This window comes from Engraulis encrasicolus, chromosome 16 (genome assembly GCF_034702125.1).
Source record: "Engraulis encrasicolus isolate BLACKSEA-1 chromosome 16, IST_EnEncr_1.0, whole genome shotgun sequence".
In the NCBI taxonomy this organism is placed as follows: Eukaryota; Metazoa; Chordata; class Actinopteri; order Clupeiformes; family Engraulidae; genus Engraulis; species Engraulis encrasicolus.
In genome coordinates, this window is record NC_085872.1 from 17,375,763 (window position 1) to 17,392,152 (window position 16,390).

At 47.9% G+C, this 16,390-nt stretch overlaps 1 protein-coding gene across 1 annotated transcript in view; it reads right to left on the minus strand.

Moving 5' to 3' along the window:
- The window catches only part of lamc1 (laminin, gamma 1), a 57,008-nt gene that overhangs the window by 16,547 nt on the left and 24,071 nt on the right, over window positions 1-16,390 (minus strand). The window contains exons 2-6 of the mRNA XM_063218895.1: window positions 11,228-11,532; window positions 6,125-6,255; window positions 3,583-3,749; window positions 1,429-1,617; window positions 605-722 (exon numbers count right to left, since the gene is read on the minus strand). Coding sequence (XP_063074965.1) covers window positions 605-722; window positions 1,429-1,617; window positions 3,583-3,749; window positions 6,125-6,255; window positions 11,228-11,532 — 910 coding nt within the window. The remainder of the gene's footprint in view (window positions 1-604; window positions 723-1,428; window positions 1,618-3,582; window positions 3,750-6,124; window positions 6,256-11,227; window positions 11,533-16,390) is intronic.

Genomic DNA, 16,390 nt, shown 5'->3' on the forward strand with positions numbered 1-16,390 from the left:
GAACCAGGGGACCATTTCATCATTGGCGCTGAATTCAGCAGCGCTTACGTGCAAAAGCCGAGTTTCAACAAACGGCTGAGGCTGACACCGTTCCACCACTGAAGATAAGCTGCGCCTTGGCTAGTTTCACTTCAGCTGCGCTCATCAAAGCTGGTGTTGCGCTCGTGCATGTTGTACAGGGGAAGTCCAGATCAACGATTGTCAAAAATGCGATCATGTTGTGGACTCGGGCATGCCTTGTCAAACCAAGTCTTTGTCGGACAAAATATGCGGAACGGTCCGGTGGTGACACTGTTTCCTACAGGTTGAAATTCTTTGAAAGACTGATTTATTTAGCCTGGTGTTAAACCTGGGAGCTACCAGGTTTGAGTTGGAGCATAATTTACCTTGGCAACTCAGCCGAGATTCAGGGTAGCAAGACTGATGGAACGGATCTATGTCTAAAACAGCGCAGTTTAGCGACTTGAACTCGGATTTGAGATTAACGCCGTTGATGGAATTGGTCCCCAGCTTTGTGGCATAGGCCCCAGTGCTGTTGTGGGCAACAGCATGGTGGCCAGACCAGAGCTGGCTGGCTGGCCCTGGTTGGCAGAGGTGAGCCTACCTGCAGCCTGCCTCGGTCAGGGTATGGAATCCCGGCTGGCAGCGGTCACACTTGTCCCCCATCACGCCAGGCTTGCAGCTGCAGCGCCCGGTTGAGTCACACTGGGTGCTCAGAGAACCTTCAAGGCAGGACAAGGGGAAAAAAAGAAAAGAAAAGAAAAGAGAAGAGGGGGAAAAAAGAGAGGAAGAAAAAAAAAAAACCCAAATCGGATTAAGGGAACCATTTATAGTACTTCAGAAGTACAAACACATCTAGTGACCAAAAAAAAGTGACTCCCACAGGCATACCACTTGAGGGAAAGAGTGAGGGAGCTGTGACCATGAGAGGGAGTGTTTGACCTGGCCAGGGCTGGACTGGCCATCTGGCATAGCGGGCATTTCCCGGTGGGCCCCGCACCTCGTGGGCCCCTATTTCCAGAAATATTACACATTTTTTTTTTGGTAACATTTCTGAAAATTGGGGACTAAGAGGGTGCGGGGCCCACCGTTGAGGCAGTTCTGTGCCACTTATTATTATATATGATAATTATGAGAGGTCCCTGTAGCCCCTTAACGCACGCTGTACCTCCTGTGGCACACTGTAATAGACATTGAAATGTAACTACTATAGTACTACACTACTATGACAGTGCACAGGGCCTTTAGTAATACATTACTACTGGGTCATTGCCATTCTGGCAACAGCTCATTTATAAATGCTGTGTCTTAAGGGGTTAAGCCTAAAGTGCCCGGGCCCTATTTCAACCCCAGTCCAGTCCTGGTCCTCAGTTGTATGGTGTGGTATCCGTGGCAGGGTGAGTTGGGGCAGCGGCCATGGAAACTCACCGACTGAGTTGCAGCCACATGGCAAGCAGCGGCTGCCGGTCGGCTCCCGGTAGTAGTTGTCCAGGCAACGCTCGCAGTTTGGCCCGTCGAAGTTGTCCGCACAGTTGCGGCAGTGGCCTCCGTGGCCCGTGGCCCGGTACAGCTCAGAGTCAAAGTAGCACTCGGAACTCTTGCCATTGCAGTCGCAGGCTGTGGTGGAGGGAGAGAGAGAGACAGAAAGAGACAGAGAGAGAGAGACAGAGAGAGAGAGAGAGAGAGAGAGAGAGAGAGAGAGAGAGAGAGAAAGAGAGAGGGAGACAGAGAGAGAGAGAGAGAGAGAGAGAGAGAGAGAGAGAGACAGGGAGAGAGAGATGGGATGAGGGGGAGAGATGCAGCAAAGAAGAAACAAAATAATAAAAGGTTTGACTCATGAATGGTCCAACTGTTACTCAACACTTGAAAGAAACATTGCAGTTCACATAGGGCTATGGAGAGGGATGAAGGCGAGGTTGGCCATAGCAACTGTCAACTACTTCTGATGTAAGAGAAGATGGCTAAACGGTACTGGGAAACTAGGATCCGGACACAGATGCCTCTTACTCATCAGACTTTATGGTCGAAAAATATTTTGGCAGGCACTGGGGTTCAGGGAATGAAATGGTGAAATATGAGAGCAGAGATTCCCAGCGCTGCAGGGTTGTGAGAACTGTGTGAGTGTGTTCACATGTGTGTGTGTGTGTGTGTGTGAGAGATAAAATGTGTGTGTGCATGTGTGAGCATATGTGTGTGTCGTGAGAGTGCGCATATGTGTGTGTCGTGAGAGTGCGCATATGTGTGTGTGTGTGTGTGTGTGTGTGTGTGTGTGTGAGTGTGTGAGAGTATGTTTTTGCATCTGTGTGTACACACATCTGTGTGCATGCGTGTGTGCACATCTGTGTGTGCATGCAAATGTCTGAGCTTGTCTGTCTACACGTCTGTGCGTGTGCGGGCGCGCGCGAGTGTGTGTGTGTCTTCAAGCGTGTTTGCCAGAGCGTTGTATCTGATGGGCTGATTAGTCATGCTTTTCCAGGAAACGGTGTCGCCCAAGAGGAACAGATATGAAGCCCTCTCAGCCAGCAGGACTTCGGCTCCCACAGTCGCCTCACATCAGGCCACTACGAGGAGCACGAGACGAGGGGGGGGGTGTGCTTTCCAATATGTGGACTCCCCTCCTCAGCCTGTGCTTGTGGCCTGACGGCCTGCTTGTGGCCCGCCCTGCCTCCGTGGAGACAACAATAACGTTTTCCTGCTGTCAGCCTAGCAACAACAACTTTTGGGGGACTATTCAGCATTCACCATCCCGTTAGCAAAGGAGAGAATTGTATTAGAATTGCGCTTTAGCAAGATATTGACATACACTTTAGCGAGATATTGACATACACTGGCCAAAAGTAGGCAAGGGAGGATGGGAGGACGGGAGTTGGGATATTACTTGTACAAAGAACCCAGGGATGGGACAGAGGAGCCTGTATCCTCACCACCCATCTCCCCAGTGGGTGGGGGGATGGAAGGGACGAGGGAGGCAGGGAAGCCAGCAAACGGGTCAGTTGTCCCGGCCCCAGAGGGAAGGGGGGGGGCCCAGAATTGGGTTCACATTACATTGTATGTATTGGGTGGGGGGATGACTTTGTCCTGGGCCCAGCCAAAGCTGTCAGCGGCCCTGGAGGGAGGAGTCCAAAGTGTCAAACAGCATGGCTGTGGGCGGAAATATTGGGACGGCACGGCACTCCACACACACAGACACAAGACTCTGAACGAGCAGACATTCTGTGCGTAGAGAATGCTAGTAAGGGGGTGGCTGTGATTACTGTGAAGTATGCTGAGGAGAGAGGGGTCAGCAAAGAGAGGCGGGGAGCTGTTGGGTGCGGAGCAGGGACCAGTGTTGCCAGATGTACGATAATTATCGTATCTGTACCATCATTTTGTCCATTTTGTCCTCTGTACAATTAAAAAAAAACATGATGTACGATAATTTCAGAGTTATCATTTAGTTCATTTAGATGCCTTGAAACAACAATTTGGGTCTTGTATGATAATAATTTCCTCCTAAATGATAATGATTCCAAAAATGATCATTTTGAGGTTTTGGTGCGATAATTCAGCATTTTCCATCTGGCAAGATTGGCGGGGACTTACGCAAGCACTCGTTGGCGTTGTCGGCGGTTCCTCTCCTCCAGGGCCGGTCGTTGTAGAACGGCTTGCACACGCTGCAGTCGTCGCCCTCCGTGTTGTGCTTGCAGTTGCAGACCATTTTGCTGTACTCGTTCTTCGCACACTCGCTGGCGTGGCCGTTGCACTTGCACCTAGAAAGCAGAGCAGAGCAGGGTATGATGGCAGTGTCAGTCAGTTATCAGAGCAGGAGGTCTTGCGCAAGTCAAGTAACCTACTTTTTTACATTCACACAGTCTGGCTGAGTTTCTCAAACTCCTTCCAAAACATGGGCGTGTTACCAAGGATACTGTATATCTGTGATGGAGTGCATGCTGGCAAAACTCTTAAGGAGACCAATCCCAATCCATCAAGGTGTTAAGGTTTGGACCCGTCAACGCATGCATTCCTCAGGAGGGCAAACCTCCACCAACAAAGCAAACAGTGCGTGCGCAGGTATATAAAAAAAGATCTCAGGGCTGTTGACACAACAGCGTGATCAAGGTCAACGAGTTTGTGGTGACCGATAGCAACAGGAAGTAGACTCCTGCGCCGCCCGACAGCATAGCGCGACGGCAGCGCATGAACACGGGCTAAATAAAACGAACGAGACGGCGAGATAAAAATTTACAGGCAGCCATTCATAGGCCCCATGAGTGTAAATATTGGTGCTTGAGAACAGGCATGCATGTCTGAGCAGATCTTTATTTGAGAGCATACATGAGATAGCCAAGATCCGGCAATCTCGACCTGAAATCTCACCACGAAGTTTAAAACACACAGACAATGCCTAGCTCATAAAACAGCAATTGCCAATCTTCCTTACTTCCTTCTCACACCTAACGTTACCATTAAGGTAAAACAAAGAGAAGGAAATGTTTTAAATGTTTTATAAGGGAAAAAAAACCTACATCATTTGGAAAAAAAACCCTCATATTGGCCATTTGTAGTGGTGAGATTAAGGAATCGATTCTGTAAATCAATTTTAGTGGTGGTCACCAACCATTCCCCGATGACGGCAATGGTGCTGACGGCCTGCACAATGCCTCGTTTGTCCTGGTGTCTCCTCCGCTTGTCGTGTGTGCAAGAGAAAAAGGGCTGAGGGAACATTCTCCAGCACAGACACTTTGACAGGGGGCCCCTCGGAACAAGAAAGGACTTGCGTGGCTCAGTCGCTACTTGGTCCGTATTGTCTCAGGTGTACCTTGGCAGCATAGCGCGGAAAAACTGATGGATCCTATATACAGCTGTAACATGACATGGCTCGGATACATGAGGATGTATATTAGCACTTACACCTAAAAAACACACGCTCGTGTAGCCATTTACCATTTCCCCCTCAAATGCCCCCAAGTGCCTTTCTTACTGAAGTTGACCTGACATTCTCTCTACACACTCTGCTTCCGTCCAAGCTATGACTGCAGCGATCATTCTCTGACTGTCTTCCTGGTCTGCCTCTATTGCTGGTGGTGTGCACACCTTGCCTGGTTACCACCAGACCTAATCACAAGTGAAGTTGAAAGTGTCTTTCAGATCGGAACAATTGTGTAGAACTAAAGGCAGTATGGGAGTTCCCAGGCTAGTGCACAGTGAGTGCACACCCGCCCGGTGCATTGCTAACTGCTGTGGGGTGCAGAGACAGGCCTGTCTGTGTCTCCAGGGCAGTGGGCCTCGCTCGGGGAGACAGCCAGCAGGTGTGACACCCACCCACTCTGACCATCGCTTACCTCTGCCCCAACCACTACCCCCACGACCACCACCACCACCACCACCACCACCACCACCCGGTCTGCAACAACCCGCCCCATTCCACTTCCTCCGTGCTCTGTAATCCAGCACTCCCAGGCAGGAATGTCGGGAATGCCGGCTGAGTAATGGAAATCTGCTCCACATTTCAAACAGATTAAGGTGGAGAGACGTGGTACAGAGTGGAAGAGGGCACCGTCGGTCGAACACTGGCCTGGTTCCCTTGACTTAGCCCAATTGGCCAGTTCGCCCCCTCTCTGCCCTCACTGTACACACACACTCACCAAAACACGCACAGATGGGAGGGGAGGGCAGGGGAGGTTGGCCTGCCTACAGCGTGAACACCAACCACACACTCACACCACACACAACTGACTAGAACTCCCACAAGAGGGCCGGCCTGGAGCTCATTACTCATGGCCTATGCTTTTCACAAGAGTAGTCAGCTGCTACACCATACTGGACAGGACAGGAGTGGGTTTTGAGACATATGGTTGTCATAATACTCTTGTGTCCATAATAGTCCTGTGAATGCCTATGTCCTTCATGGTATAAAGGGAGAAACGTAATTTCAATTTCCTAGTATGACCTGTGCATATGAAGAAACTGACAATAAAAGCTGACTTGACTTGACTTGACTTGACTAATACGATGGAGCAGCAGGACAGGACAATTCAGACAGGAGTGGGTTTTGAGACATATGGTTGTCATGATACGATGGAGCAGCAGCAGCAGCAGCAGCAGCGTAAAGTATAAATATGAATACAGGAAATTGTGGACTCACCTTCCACCCACAGCAAAGTCCGAGATGGCGTAGTAGTAGGACTTGAGGACCTTGGGGTCGTTGAACACCTCGTCTCCAAACGTGTTCAGTCTGTTCAGGGTCACCCGGATGTCTGTGGCAGTCACCCATTCCTGCAGAGATTTTCAGATGTAGTTAGACAAACGCCATAAAACAAAAAAGAGCACAAACCCACTCCAACAAAAGGAGAGCAAACAGTTGCCTAACCGCTAGATTTAAGGAGAGGGGATAGCAGCACGCAGGAGAAAAATGAATGTGACAGAGGTTAACAAGAAGATAACTTTGTTTAAACATTCAACGTCTCTGGGATTTTTTTGCTGGGGTAAACGAGAGGCTAGACTTTGTAAGCGCTTGGCCCAACTCCATATGTTCCCTCTCTGCAGCTGTTTAAAAGAAAATAAACAACGCCCACTAATCTAAACCTGACATATTACCTTCACATGAGGCCTGCATTAAAGGCCTCAATTATTTTGTGTCACAATCAACCACAGAGCAAATGTGAATCACATTATGTCTCGTGTGTGTGTGTGTTTGTGCAGTGAATAACAGAAAACACACGATAATGTTCACAAGGAGAGCAATGGCTTCAGAAATGTGATGAAAGGGAAACCCGCTTTGGACATTCACCAAATAACCCCCAAAAAAACAGAAAAAGCCATGATCTATCCATTGGTGTAGTCTACTTTTTTGTGGTGGATATACTGTATATTTGAGCATTTTTTGAGGTGGGGATACTGTATATATTATATTTGTGCTATTCTAAATAATGGGTCAATCAATTTTAGGTGGGTTTATTTGAAATCGCTGAAATTTTGAAGTGGGTATACTGTGTATACCTGCATTCTACGTAGACTACACCACTGGATCTCTCTGTGCTGGACAGCATGTAATACAGGCAGGGGTTACTACAGAAATGCATGTCAACAAAGCCAAAACAAGCATGAGTGCTCCTTTTAGCATCTTGAGTTTGGTGCCAGGCTAGCCGGCTGGCTCCAGCCCTGTGTGCCAGAGTTAACTCGGGCTGCTGAGTAACTGAGTCACTCTCACACCTTCTGGATGGCGGGCAGCCGTGATTCAGGGCATGTTCCTGTTTGGGTAGCAACTTTACCACAGACACACACAGGCATGCACACAGGCGCGCACACACACACACACACAGGCGCACACAAACACACACACACACAGGCGCGCACACACACACACACACACACACACACACACACACAGGCGCATGCACACACAGGCGCACGCAAACACACAGGCGCACGCACACACACAGGCGCACGCACACACACAGGCGCACACGCACACACACACCGAGCCAAACCAACATTCAAGCTTGCTACTGTCACACACAAAAACGTCATCCTTCCCCAGACCTACTGTAAATAAACTCCACCTGCGCATGAGATAAACGTTACTAAAAAGGACCCTTTCAGAGAATTACAAAGAAGAATTGGGAGTCAACCATGTGAGCAGAATACAAAAGAGCGAAACACAGAGTGAAAATGAATATGGAGACAAAGACAATCATAACAAAGACATGAAAATAGTTGTGGAGGTTGACATGGGGTAAACCGAGTTAGTATGTTTGGCTGAGCAGTAGAGGAGGAAGTTAGTTCTTGAAAGGACTTGGCCTTCCAAGAAGAGCATGATGAACATAAGGGGGGGGGGGGGGGGGGGGGGGGGGGGGGGGGTGGGGGGGGGGGGGGGGGGGGGGGGGGGGGGGGGGGGGTGGGGGGGGGGGGGGGGGGGGGGGGGGGGGGGGGGGGGGGGGGGGGGGGATGCAGAACTCTGGGCTGTACTAGGCAGCTTTCCAGCTGTGAGCACCACCTCACACATGCAGTCCCTTCTCCCTCTCTCTCCCTCTGTTTAACACACACACATGCGCGCGCACGCGCACACACACACACACACACACATGTACAAACGCGCACGCAAGCACACACACACACACACACACACACACACACACAAACGCGCACGCAAGCGCACACACACACACACACACACACACACACACACACACACACACACACACACACACACACACACACACACACACACACACACACACACACACACACACACACACCAGCTGCATGTAGCCTAAGCATGCGCTGTGCAGAGCACACAGACCCCTCACTACCTCATTTATCACCGGGGGCTGAACAGGCCTGCTCTTGGGCCCCTGCTGAAATCTGCGCTGGTGTTTGTTAAGCATGTCCACCAGCACCATTCAGGCCTGGTTAGAAGTGGGTGGAAAAGAGGTGCAGAGAGAGGTGTAGAAAGAGAGAGGGCTGACCTGTCAAATTCTCACCTCCATCTGTAAGAGCACACTGTGTGCTACCTTGGATAGGAGGGCTGGGTGTCTGAGTGCCACATCATCAGGCAACAATGCTCTCTACCATCTGACTTGGCAGTGTGAGGAACCGGTAGTTAAATTAACGTTGCCATTTTTATTTAACTAGACAGTTAGGCAGTCCGACTCCACCTCGCTGTTAGCTGCACTGGGGATGGCTCAGAGATACCTGTGGTCTAGACAGGGGCTGGAATGTGGGCAGGAGGAGCGCTGTCGGAGGTTCAGTATTACACGACAAATTTAGAGCCGTGTCACTTCTCGGCAAAGCAGTTTGTGTTCATTCACCTAACGCTGTCATTATGCCATGAGGCATTACAGCCATATGACGCCAAAGAAAAGGTATCCAGTCCTAAATAAAGAGGTCTGTGCCTTCGGTATAAATAGCGTTACGCCACGAGTTCGGTCTAATATGGAAGTATCTGGCGACAGGGCTAAATCTGTCGGTTTGGTAGTGGCAGTGTGTTCCACTGAACAAACAGGTTGGTTCGATTCATGTAGAATAGGGAAAGGGATGCACTATACTGTAAGCACAACGTCTAGGGCAGTGGTTTCCAACACTGGGGTCGGCACCCCATGCGGGGTCGCCTGGAATTCAAATGGGGTCGTCTGAAATGTCCGGGATTGAAAAAAGAAAACTGATAAATGCTACTAATTAATTTAACACAATAAAGAATGAATCATTCTGATTGAAACACAGCATACAACCTCAGATTTTCACAAATATCTATAGGTTTAATAGCCTACAAGTTAACTCAGTTGTGGGTCGTGTCGTATGGGGTCCCCAGAAATTTGGAATGTCAAAATGGGGTCCCGAGTCAAATTGGGTTGGGAGCCACTGGTCTAGGGCCTGCCACCGCCACAATGTCAGAACGGATTGCACTCAGCAGGCAAGGAAACTGAGGACTTAGAAAGACTATAAATTGAGAGGGGCAGCAAATCGCACCACAACGAACTTGGTGGAGGAAAAGGCAACGGGAATCATAATGGATAACATTCTATTAGATGCCGGCGGGATGCGACTCACTGAAACCATACTGATTCACACTCAAAACCCCTTCCAAAGTACACACAAAACTTAAAGACGTGGCTAAGCTACTAAACTGTACCTAGTCCCAAGTGAATTTGACACTAAATCACTTGTAGGCACTTTAGGAGCTTAAGTGCCACAAAGTAGAATCTGTTAACAGTGTTGCTTTTGCCATGGGAAGAAACTATAGCTGAAACTCAAGGGAAAAAGAGCTGACCAGGCCTCTCACAGACGTGGTAACATTTTTCCCTGGAAGCGTTCTGACATTCCAGATGGCTACAATTCTCTTTAGGCCCAGTCCCAGCACACTGTTTAACACAAGTGTATGTTTAATGGTACAAATATCATCGCATTCCCCTGTTAATGTTCGATTTCCTCACTTGCACAGGAATATTCCCTCCCGTTTGCTGGCGCTTGCTCCTCAGCACACAGTGGAGCAGAGCGGAGCAGCACAGCTCCGAGCAGGGCTGCCCTGACCAGCACAGCGCAGCACAGCGAAGCGCAGTACAGTACAGCACAGCACGTGTCTCCAGCTGTGCGCCTCAGCTGCCAAACACAATCAGTACCAGAGTGGGAAATCTGGGGGCGTCACCTAGCAACATGTTGCAACTCTTGGCAAGGTCCAGCTCCTCCTGCGCTCCCTGACCACCTGGCCTCACAACCCCCCCCTCCTTCCGCTCCGCTCCGACCAGCACCGTCCCACTCGCCCTCTACTTCCCTTTTACATGCTTCTCTCTCTCTCTCTCTCTCTCTCTCCTTCTCTCCCTCTCTCTCGCTCTCTCTCTCTCTCTCTCTCTCTCTCTCTCTCTCTCTCTCCTTCTCCCTCTCCTCGACGTGCTTGCCCTCCCCTATCTGACCCTGCTTTCCTGTGCTGCATGACTGCTGCCACAGGGGACAGGCCTACATCGCCTGTCTGACCACTGTTTCCTCCACCCACCTGGTACAAAAAGTAAAAAAGAGACCATACTGAAAATATCCAGATAGTGGGCATGTGCTGTTTTTTCCTCCTGCTTAAACTTTCAGAGACCGCTACTCCAAACCTCTTTAAAAAGTCCCTGAGCCTCTCCAGACTGTCTGAGTCACAATGTTAATATTCAGTGTAACATAATAATAATCACTGACTTTTTCTCAGTTTGAAAGCATTCAGCTGTTTATAATCGGTTGAATTGCAACCACACTCCCATGCTTCAGTTCTCACCACAGGCTTAAATCACTCAAGTCGCTTATGGCTAGTCAGCTGAGAAAAACAACACTATGTGAAACACATGGCTGAGAAGAAGGGGGGGGGGGGGGGGGGGGACACATCTGGAGACGGCTCCCAGAGTACTGTACACCTGCATGTGCAGAACCACAGTCTCAGCCAAGGTATGTCTATCACCATCTTAAAGCTGTAAATTCAACTACAGTCTGACAGATAGCTCAACCGCAGCCTGGACGAGGGACATGAAGGGAGCATAGCATACGCTGCCAAGAATGTACCAAACATGCACAAGACAAAGCCGGCAAGAGGAGGAACGGAGTGCAGTGGGCCAGTGGAAAGAAAAGAAAGAAAGCAAGAAAGCAAGATAGAAAGAAAGAAAGAAAGAAAGAAAGAAAGAACATGCTTGAAGAACGTGTTGGGAGGCACAGAGTCACTTTTTTCAAAATAAAAAACAAGACCAAGAAAAAAAAAAACATTGATCTGATCTGTTATTACCTGCAGAGTGGGGCTGTTATCGAAGTTGTATGCGCTGGGACGCCCCTCCAGTGTGGAGAAGGCCACGTTGCCGCCGGTGAGAGGAGAGATGTCGCTGAACTCGTCTGTGCACAGCGCCTGCTGCTCGTCCTCGCCGGTGCGGATGAAGCCGCGGTTGAGCTTGCTGTAGGTCTTCTGGCAGGAGCCGCTGTAGTATTGGTAAGGCACCCATGGCCCGTCCTCCCTGGTCCTCTTGTAGATGGCAAAGCTCTCCGGGCGGCTGGTGTGGAACTTCAGGCGCACGTAGGTGATGTCAAAGGCCTTACCTGGAAAGAGAACACATCAGGGATTAGATGACAATGCATGGCAGGGGTGGGGAACCTTTTTCATTCCAAGGGCCACTTCAAATTCCTCCGAGGGCCGGAAAAGGAAAAGGATCTCTAGGCCTATATACCAGGCACTTTAGGCCTATATATTGACGGCAGCCACCTTTAAAACCCCACCTTCTCTAGGTCCTCTGAATGTAACTTATTTGTATTTCAAATGTAATTTCTAAGATTCCTTTACAAAATATGTCCCCTTTCATGTGAAGCTGCATAACATTACAATTATATCGGGGGCCGGATTAAACGGCTTCAAGGGCTTCATATGGCCCTCGAGACATAGGTTCCCTACCCCTGATGTAGGGCATCTTATTTTTTCATGGGGCAAGTGTGGTTTTATTTAAAGCTAGGCCTACATTATGCTTGCCAAAAGGGAAGGATCACAACATTTACATGGTTGAATCCTGTCATTTGAAACTGTTGCATTAAGTAAAAGAAACGCTCCTCCTACTACCAGTAACTTTAAAGACAGCTACCACCCGCTGAAATAGAATTGAGCATGGGATGAAGACATAACCTCAAAATATGACAATGAGGAATATGCTGTTGTAGGAGAAAGCGAAAGACGACATTCAGACCATCAGAAAACATTAGCCGTACTGTCTGTGACCTTGTTATGTTATGGGAAAAGCATACTCAGGGTCTAGCCTATATGGAGGAGGGGGCCTGAACAAAATAAGAGATAAAGTGCAGACGACAGATATGAGGTGGTATAGACAATCAGATGGCCATGCATTTACGCTCTTCTGTAAACCATCCTAACTTGTGCATGCAGAGGAGATTAAATGCAGGCGACGGGAACGGGAACGGGAGGAAGCTTACTAGACAGGACTTGACTCAAGCGCTTCGAGACCAAGCTGCCAGAAATCACCTTAAGATTTACAGAACTCATTTTCTTTTCCAAGACCCCATAATTTCCTCCCAATTAGTTTTTCACAGTACTAAACGATATAACTTACTGCATTGCCAAAACCTGCGCCGCAGCGGAGTTATGGCAAACAGTTAAGGTATTCCACAACAAATGAAAAGGCTTTCTTTATCCCAGAAAAAAATACTGTCTTTTTTAAGGCGGGTGGGATGGCTCTGATGGTGGTGGGTGGGCACAAAAGCAGACAGGAGCGAATCATTTTGGCACAAAGATACACGTTTCTCAAGGTTTTCCGCGGTCTTACAAGCAAGAGCTCTGAGCTTGTCCAAACATATTTTGCAAGCCTGAGCAGGCTAGGTGTGTTTGGAGGGAGAGAGAGAAAGCCGACCATATCTCCAGAGGCCAGAGAGGAAATCTTATGGGGAGACGTCATCTATTTTGTGAAAAGAAAATGACACCATCTTTCAACACGGCGACAAGGGGACAGTTGTTTGCTTAGGCAAGAATTTGTTCTCTAAACAGAACAGGAGAAAAACTTAAGTGGCCCCATTGTGAGCCGGGCATAGTTATGGTTAAGTTTAGACAACATGGCCAGAGTACGAAGTACCAAGACGTTCAAGTGTGCAGACTAGTTAGACAACAAATAGGATTTTGCAAAGACGTGCAGCCCTGCAACAATCTCTTTAGTGTAGGGTTAGATGTTGCTATGGCAATGAACTTGCAGACTCTTCAGAGCCTGAAACATCTAGCCGTCAAGGTCAGAGTTCACCTGAAGGAAGAGAATTTCTTTTACAACAGGGTGTGGGACCCATTTCAACCCAGAGACTGGAGAGACTAAACACAAGCCTTTAGTCAATGTTCATATGAAAAGATCCAACGTGCTAATGAAATTCTCAAAAGAGACAATCAATATATTTTATTTTATTCATATAATATTTGTCCATAGAAGGATTCCTTTAGTAAGAGTACAGTACGTAAAGTTATGCCCAAACACTCCTACTGACTGACTATTGGAAGCAGGGCATTGAAAATACTTTGGTTGTGTTCAAAATATGGCTAAAACCAGAAAAAAAATACTTAATATAATAAAATAATAACAAGCTCATTAATGACTTCATGTGCAACTGTGCAGACTACACTATCTAAGAGCATGATCAAAAAGATATGCCTTCACCTTGTTTAGCCTGTGAGTCAACGTCCGTCTGTAGACAGGGGTGCGGATTATGCTATGCACGTGAAAGCACAGAGCGTGTAAATACCGGAGGGTATTTAGAGACAAGTTTTCAGGCAGTACAGGATGGGACGAATATAGCATTTAAGTGTTGTCTGTCTGTCTAACAATGCTGACAACAAAGATGCAAGTTGCAACAGGTGTGCATGTGGGGTTGTGAATTTAACTCTGACAGGTTTATATTCCATTACATTCCATCCAACTTCATTTTCAGAAGGATTAATTAATTAGCTGCAATCTAGGTCACACACTCGGAATAGTGTTTGCAGACTGGAACAGACTGGAACCACATGTGACTGCAATGGCAACAGAAATTGAAAACCTCATAACAGCAATCTTCATTCCTTCCCCCTTAGTTCGTATTCAGTATCATCTGTGACACTGTAACGGCTTTAGACAAAGGAGAGAATCTTGGTTCTTAGAACTTTCTGTTTGCTACCAACAGTATGCAAACTTCAATGGTGTCTATTGGCACACAAGTTGTTTTTTATCATCAGCAAAAATAATCGTACAAAAAACCCCAAAAAACAAAAACAACGTAAAGCTACCAGAATATGCTGCCGCTGAGAGTCATAGACTGACTAGCTAAAAAATACTGATTATTTCCATCTACACCTTCAATTTAGATTACAGAAACCGTGTCTCAGTTAATATGCGTGCTTGTTGCAGGGAGTGCCCGTCTGCTGTAAGACACTCCTGTGGAAACAAACTCTGTCAGTGATATTTCATTTTAGAGACTGCTACCTGCATCCCCACAAAACAAAGCAAACACCAGCTGTTGGCACCGTGATGAAGAGATGGGGAAAGCTGACACGCACACGTGCACGTACACACGCACACGCACACCTTCACAGCTTGAACACGGCACAGTAATAGTTACAGTGCAGAAAGGGTATCTCGGCTCTGAATAGAGGCGGTCAGTGAAGCAGCAGAGTTCAATGCCACGACTTCCCCCATAGCCAGCCAGTGACAGCACAGAGACAAGGGACAGGGGCCACTCAAAACACAGGGCCACCTAAGAGGCACGGCGGGCGGTCATGGGATCCCAGCCCCCAGACGATATAAAGGCAGAAGAAAGAAAAACATGCGAGTGGTGGTCATATGCTGACCGAGGGATGTGGTTACGGCACATAGGCTTTGAATGCAATGTGGACAGGGCATGGGAAGAGACAGACAGAGGGGACAGGGCGTCATTAATATAGGGTCAAGAAGTCATCCAAATTTAAGTAGAGGATATGTTATAATATCCATAGCTTGTCATCAACAGAACGACAAACAAAGCCTAAAAACCCAGGAAAGCCCATTTTATGCCAAACCCCATCAGTTTAGGGATTTGTAATAGTCTCCAGCATCAGGTCGTGCAGTGAGAACCGAACATCCTAAATGCACTCAAACAACTTCCTCTGGAGGTCAACTCTCTGACCTCAGACTCAGAGTCACATCCCTGCAGCTGTGGCGAGAGCAGTCCTACAGTACAGGTGTCCTGGACGCCATCAAAGCTGTACAGGGTTAGGCCATGGGAACTGGACTTACAGCAACATCAGCCATGTCTCAAGGCGTCTTCTCCAGACGGTCATCTGCATAGCTGAGACTAATACAAGGGGGGAAGGAGGCATTGCATGCATGAGATATTTCCCTGATCCTGACCGAATTCACTCAGGCCACATGCAAGTTGTACGCTGTGAGAAACTAACCCAATTACCTCCACAGCGACAGAGGAGGGTTGGGGGGAGGGGCCTGGAGGCTACAGGGTGGTGGCGACAGGAGGACGACAGCTGCGTCAGAACCAAACAGCAGGAGTCTCCAAAATAACATCAGTTTCTCTCACACAAAAACACAGTTGGGAACTGGGGTAACACGTAGGGGTGTAAATAATATTCGAAATGTATCGACGCATCACTGTATCGACCTGCGATTTTATCAAATTGCATCGTATCGTGGGGCATTCTTAAGTATTGAAAATAATTGAATCCCTGCTTTAAGAAATGGATACCGTATCGTATCGTCAAGGAGGCTGTGATTTACACCCCTAGTAACACGGTCCAAAGACTTTTGAATGGAGAGGGTGGTAAGGGGGAAAAATTGGTTGGAGAGAGGAGGTAGTGGCGGGGAGGGGGCTTCCAATGTGTTGATGCCAATTTATTTTCAATTTGAAGCCCATTGTGAAAGCTCAAAAGAAGTCAATTGAAAGTGGGTCTTTTTTTGAGCCCGGTGAATGACAGTAATCCATGGCTTTAGCTTTCAAGGTCCTGGGCAGCCCCAGTGCACTGAGCAAAAAGGAATTCCGACACTCCTTCCAGAACAATCAGCCACATTGATGAGACTAAAAAAAACCCTTAACCAATTCATAACAAGAAGCTACGGGCACTGTGCACATTTACCCTGAAGCGATGGCTTTACAAAATGACAACATACATTACAGAGAGCATGGTTTACTTATTTGATATAATTTATGTCTTAAATAGTGTAATCTGAAAGAACAGATCGGTTCATTTCATATCAATACGGTTCTTAACTTACGAAAATCACTTCACATTTGTTTTCTCTTTACACAGAGAGATCTCATTCACAAAATATGTCCTTTATATAGAGGTTATTGTGCTGTTGACAAAAATGGATAAGCTGCACTTTGTCACAAGGTGCCCGTCCTCTAGGGGGAAAAAAACATCGCGTCTCACGTGTGGGACAGAGTGCGGCCTTAT